Source organism: Cynoglossus semilaevis, chromosome 6 (genome assembly GCF_000523025.1).
Source record: "Cynoglossus semilaevis isolate Cse_v1.0 chromosome 6, Cse_v1.0, whole genome shotgun sequence".
Lineage (NCBI taxonomy): Eukaryota > Metazoa > Chordata > Actinopteri > Pleuronectiformes > Cynoglossidae > Cynoglossus > Cynoglossus semilaevis.
Window position 1 is genome coordinate 3,449,706 of NC_024312.1, and position 6,243 is coordinate 3,455,948.

At 43.8% G+C, this 6,243-nt stretch overlaps 2 protein-coding genes across 4 annotated transcripts in view; both read left to right on the top strand.

The window, feature by feature from the left end:
- Nucleotides 1–1,175: 1,175 nt before the first annotated feature.
- Nucleotides 1,176–4,663, top strand: LOC107988662 (protein FANTASTIC FOUR 1-like). The gene is made up of 3 exons (XM_025055900.1): nt 1,176–1,749; nt 2,787–2,849; nt 3,862–4,663. Exons 1-3 carry the CDS (start codon nt 1,665–1,667, stop codon nt 3,939–3,941), a joined length of 228 nt encoding a protein of 75 aa, XP_024911668.1. The 5' UTR covers nt 1,176–1,664; the 3' UTR covers nt 3,942–4,663.
- Nucleotides 4,664–5,567: 904 nt separating this feature from the next.
- The window catches only part of n4bp1 (nedd4 binding protein 1), a 15,701-nt gene continuing 15,025 nt past the window's right edge, over nt 5,568–6,243 (top strand). Inside the window, exon 1 of one of the 3 annotated variants that reach the window (XM_025056238.1) lies at nt 5,568–6,155. In XM_025056238.1, the coding sequence (XP_024912006.1) occupies nt 6,005–6,155 (151 nt within the window). In that variant the 5' untranslated portion in view covers nt 5,568–6,004. Of the gene's footprint in view, nt 6,176–6,243 lie in introns of all 3 variants that reach the window. The other 2 variants (XM_025056236.1, XM_025056237.1) reach the window with 2 other exon arrangements.

Genomic DNA, 6,243 nt, shown 5'->3' on the forward strand with positions numbered 1-6,243 from the left:
CTGGCATCGTCGGCTGTTTTTCACTTAAGCGCAGATAAAACGTCTCTCCATCAATTCCCGGCTAATGTGGCTCTGCGGCGGTGGCACTGTGTCAATGCGGCAGCTCTTTATATTTCCATTAAAAATAGCAGGTGTTGTTGTGTTGAAACGTCTTACTGTGAAAAAAAAATCTGCTAAAATGTAGGGCACAACGTATGGCCGACACAGTCGCAATGGTGTGACACAAGGAGAGGATTTGAACCAACAACCAACTGTGGTGAGTCAGCTCAAATAGAAAAAAAAAATTAACCTGTTTGTCTGACACTGATCCACAGAAGTCTGCAGGAATTATAGACAAAGTGGTTAGTGTCCTCGCCTTACAGAAGATGGTCACCGGTTCGATTCCTGATGCAGAACCTTTCTAGTCCTGATGATCAGTACAGTTTTTTCTAATTTACCTGAAGGTGAAATAATCTTATAAATCTGGAGTCAAACCCACAACCTCTCCAGATGTAAGGCAGCTGCAGCCGCCCCTGTTGTGTGAACAGGTTTACTCCAGACACACGATCAGGGACGACTGTTCACTCTGAACTTAGTGAAGGTGTGAATGTGAGTGTGAATGGTCGTGACCCCAGGAAGGACGGTAGAGTTGTTGGGGGTGTTAAGCCCCGCCCCCTCCTCACCTGATGACTGATGGGATTGGCTCCACCCCTTCGTGACACTTAAGACATAAAAGAAGAATGAAGCGGGCAGGAAAAAGAAAAGAACTCTGACTTGGCTCCCTACACCAGGAGGGGGCAGTAAGGGACAGTTTAAGAATGCGTCATGAACACGTTTGATGTTCATTTTTATATTTTGATACATTTCCAGGTGTGAGACGAGACGTTCTCTCTGTCAGGGTTTTGGTTCTGGTTCTGGTTCTGGTTCTGTTCAGGGAATCACTGACGTTCAAACACATGAGGCTGGTCTGTGTCGCCGTCTTCTCTGCCTCTAATTTCTCCTTTTCTCTTTGACACAGACACACACACACACACACACACACAGACACACTACCAGACCTGTTATTGGCCTACACTTGCTCTTACAGCTTGGTGTCAGCATTGCATCGACACACGATTTTTAGCAGAACGTGATTTTTCTTCCCTCCTCTGGGATAAAAATAACCAGGTCTGGAAAAAGTTTATTCATTTAATTACCTGGTGGCTGCAGCAGCAGGGCCCTAAATGGGTTGTAGCCCAGAACAGGCATGTCTGCAATGCCTGGCTCAGTGGGTGGGTGAGGTAGAGGAGGGTGAGGAAGAGGAGCAGGACAGAGAGGGGAGGGGGATGATGAAGAAGAAGAAGAAGAGGAGGAGGAGTGACATGTGACTCCTGCAGGAGGATCAGTCAGAAAACAGCACCGAGAAGAGGAGAGGGAGGAGCAGAATGTTGTCTGTGTCTTGGACAGCTCCGTCAACAGTTCTCCCCCTCTCTCTGCCTCCCCTCTCTCCCCCCCTCCCTCCCTGTGATTAAGCTCTCTCTGTTTATGTTCATATCCTGTCACATCTCTCCTCCTCTCCTCCTAATTCCTCTTTTCTCCTCTCTTCCCTCGCTCTTGTCTCTTTGCAGCTCAGCAGGTAAAAGGATAAGAGGAGACAGAGTGGAGGAGGAGGAGGAGACAGAGAGGAAGGGAGGGAGGAAGACGGAATGAAAGGCCAGGAGTGGGTGAAAATGAAAGGAATCTGTCGTTTCTCACCGGGATTAAGAACCGATCTGACTGATCCCGATGAAGGTACGGAGGTTTGGAGGGAACACAGAGCGAAGTCTGTGACAGTAACGCTGGAGCGACGACGATGTCGATGACACCGACGTCGACTTTGGTCTGTGATCGTTACTGTTATGATCAGGGGAAAACGTCATCAAAGAAACAGAACAGCTGAATTTAAAACATCTTTTTTAGATTTTATTAGAATTTAAAAAAATTAGAGAGGTCCCATATTCACTTTTTTCCGATATCTGATATACCGATATTGTCCAAAGACTTAATTTCCAATTCTGATATCAACCAATACCGATGTAGGCCTGGTAATATTTATGTATTTATCTGTTCAAACCACTGTATGAGTTCCTGACACCAACATTCTCCATACAATCCTCTGATTATTAAAATAGATTAATAAAATGAGCTGCAATGCTGCCATCTTGTGGCTTTCACTTACATATACAGCCATTTTTCCCCAAAACTATTTGTAGGGCACACATCATTTGACCAAACCCAAGCATTGTGTTATCGAGTTTTCATTATCGGAGGAAAAACTGATAGCGAGTCTTACAGATATTACATAAATATGCTAATATCGGTCGACCACCAGGACACCACTGCCTCCTTGTATCGGTAACGGTTGATATCAGAATCGGAAATTGTTTGGACAACTTTTTTGCCGATGTCAGATATCGTCAAAAAGTTCATATCAGACACTTCTTAATAATAACTGTTATTGTTATTGTTGTTAGTGGTAGTTAATCAAACTGATGACATCACTGATCTGAGGAACAACAAACTGTGAACACTGATTAATCTGCTCATTAAAACTTTTGATCTTTCTTTGATCTGCTCACCTCCTGATGAACCTTTGAGTCGTTCACATGTTTGTGAACATCTGTGTGTCTGGTTAATGTGCTCACTGCGTTTGTGTGTGTGTGTGTGTGTGTGTTGTAGATGTAGGTAGATAAATCACCGGTGGAGATTACAGCTTTTTTATTATTCATGATGAAGGCCTTTTATTGCCAGTGATATTTATCTCTCGACTTTCTCCCCCTGACCTGCAGGAAAGAGAAGGATGAGGGAGGAGGAAGAGGAGGAGGAGGAGGAGGAGGAGGAGGAGAGGGAAGGTACTGTGTTCCTGCGTTGGGAGGTTTGGGGGAGGTGGGAGGCTTCAACAGGGCCGTACATAAATACATTTGTTAAGTAGGCGGGTGTGTGTGTGAGCATCTGTGTGTGTGTTCTGTCAGGACCTGCAGACTGTCGACATCCTGACTGGGACACATTAGTCAAACTACATACAGCCAATCACAACATAATTAACTATAATTAACAATAACTTTTGTTTTTATGCAAAGAAACTTTAGATATATTTGATCATTATTATTATTTATTCATATTTAATGAGAAATAATTTTACCAAAAAGTTATTTTTTTTATTTTCAAAATGTGTCAAGTGAGCTGGATTGAACACCTCAGCGGGCCAGTTTTGGTCCACGGGCCGTATGTTTGACGACCCTTTTTTAGATAATGTTTATTGTATATTATATATATTTTCTTCTTTTTCTCCTGAGTGTCATTTTAGAAATCATCGTCTTCTTCTTCTTCGTCTCTCTCTCTGTAAATCTGCGTTTGGTTCATTTTGAAGTGCACCCAGGATTGAAGGAATTATTGATGAAGATCCTCGACCCACTTCTGCCTCACGCGCCTCCGCTTGGATTTTCAAAAGGGTTTTAACAAAATGCACCCCGCGTGAAATCTACAGGGCTTTTATTTCACGTGGCGACGCCATTTTAACTAAGTGGTCCCCGAGATATTGTCGTCTCTCTGACTCCATCACACACGCGCACACGCACGCACTCTTACGCAGTCAGGTGAAACTAAAGAGGAGCATGTGTCGCAGGTCAGCCTCCCTTTCACCTCACAGGTGGCAGACACAGCTGTCGTGCTCAGGCTAGCGTGCGTGTCCACGTGCACACGCGCACACACATGGTCACTCGTTAAATGGATTTGAACGTAGCTGTGAGTGAACCAAAAATTACGTTTTTGGACAATATCGGCCAGTTAAAAAACGAATGTCATGATCTCTGAGTTTTTACGGCCTGACGAGTCGTCTTTACAAACTTTCACTGTCACTTTCAGAGTGTGACTGTAGTGAAGTACGACTGGGAAAGGAAGGAAATGAAAGCACCGACAACACACCAGCACCGACAGACAAGTAAGATCACACACACACACACTGTCTACTGACGCAGTGAACCACTGTGGGAGTTTTCACTGCCATTGTTGACTTTTAATATTTTGACTTTTTAATATTTCCTCTGACGGCTGTTTGACAAGTCAACCTCAACTTGACATTTATTTATTTATTCCTTTTTGTGAACGGTGACGACTTGACAATCGGCCGCGTCCAGGAAACTGTCTTGATAACTGAGCGTCGTTGTCTTCTTACACACACACACACACACGTGCATATATTTCTTCATCACCGCAGACTGACAGCGCAGGAGTCGGGGAGGGGGGCGTGGGGTATGACAGAACAGCTAAGGGCCCGCAGTCCCAGGGCGTGAGACTCCTTCACTTCACTTCGTTCTTCCCATGACGTCACACAATGAACTTTAATAAAGACAATATTCTTTTGATGCATTCGTCTGGACTCCAAATAATGAAAAATATTGATTTGGAACTCCTTCAAGTCGATGTTACTCTCGGTCTTTGGGGGAACTCAACCCGGAGACGAGCTGATTGCCAGGATGTGATTACGAGGCCTGCAGCACCCTCCAGTGGCTGAAAGCGGCAACACTGACTCAATGAACTACTGTATATAGACACATTTTGTGGGAATTAACAGTTCCACGGAGACAGTTCTTTGTTTTTAAATGACCTTCTTCTTCTTCTTCTTCTTCTTCAAGACCCAACATAAGACACCTCCACCTCCATCAGAATTTCCCAGCAGTCAGTCAGAACTGAAAAAGCCTATTGGATGAGAGGTGAAACGTCTTAAAAAAAAACCTGCTTCGTCCAGTTGCCCTCGATGTAACTATTTTTGGATTAAATGACCTGGATGACTGAGAACCCACACAGACATATATATAGTATGTACAGTATATACCACGTAGTGTGGCTCTAACACACACTCATACACACACTCAGCTTCCTACATTCTTTGACTCTCCTGTGACTCCTTTGATGTCACTGTCACTATCAGCGCATTCTCAGAACAAAAGGTGACATTAAATTATATTTTATGTTATATTATTTGTCTGTAGGATAGAAGAGAAACAGTGTCAGGGGCGATGTTCACAAATGACCAGGAGGTGGTAGTAATGCTGCGATCCATGCAAGGACCCAAAGAAGGACCAGGTTAGTGGAGGAGACCAATATAAGGACCCACAGAAGGACCAGGTTAGTGGAGGAGACCACGACGATCCCATAATAACATGGGTTCGATTGTTAAATTGATCTATTTCGAGCTCGAGCGTGACAAAAGTACAACAGTAATAGTACTTTGGTGTTAAAGTTGCTCTATTTCAGATTTTAAATTCAGATTTAACAGCCAACGACTGGTTTAAAACTTCCTAAATATTAGATATGGTACTAAAATGTGCCACAAAAACTGAGAATTTTTTAAAAGAAGAACTTAAAAATAAGTTTAAGTCATTCCAACGATACCTTAGTGAAAAACGCCACATTTTACAGTAAATTGTAAATATGAAATAATAATATTAATTTCCTAGTTGAAACTCCTCCATAAATGAAAGAACGCTGAAGTTTATTTTAGTTTAGGCATGAAACATTTTTATGTTTTTTTTGGTATTTTATTAGTGTTATTAGTTTAAATATTTATTTATTAACGAACTAGTTTCCTATATCAGTTCTATACCCGTGTGTAGTCACGTGTTATAGACACAAAAATTCACGTGTTTTTATTATTTAAATTGTTTTAATAAAAACCTCGGTTTGGTCGCATAACAACACTGGTAACTTCGTGTTTACATTTCACAACACTGATAATCATCTGTGGACTCGCCGTTCTTCAGCGTCTGTCGTCTTTTGATGACGTAATTACTGGGACTTTCCGCATACGTCACTCGGGGCTTCCGAGTTCTTTAGCTAGCTCTGTCTACATATGTCTTCATGTCGTTAGACACACAAAACTACGCCGTGTCCGCTCCGGAGTACTTTACGTAAAACACCATGAAAACACCAGAGGCTCCGTACGTCACCGGAAGCTTCGAGAACTGAGTCTAGGTCGGCGGGAGCGGTGCTCAGACTCAAAAGCGGGATGTCAACAACGCGGCCCCTGCTCGGGATGAGGCGAGTCACCGAGCTAACGTTGTCCGAGCAGCCCGGCGCCAGGCTCCCTGCGTCAGCAGGCAGGCAGCCACCGGAGGCCGCCACTACCAACACCACTAACACAACCTCCATCACCACCACCACAGCCGCCGCCGCCGCTGCTGCTACTACTACTGCTTTAGCTTCCGGGTCAGTGTCTGGCCCTGCCGCGCACGTGGGGGACGCTTC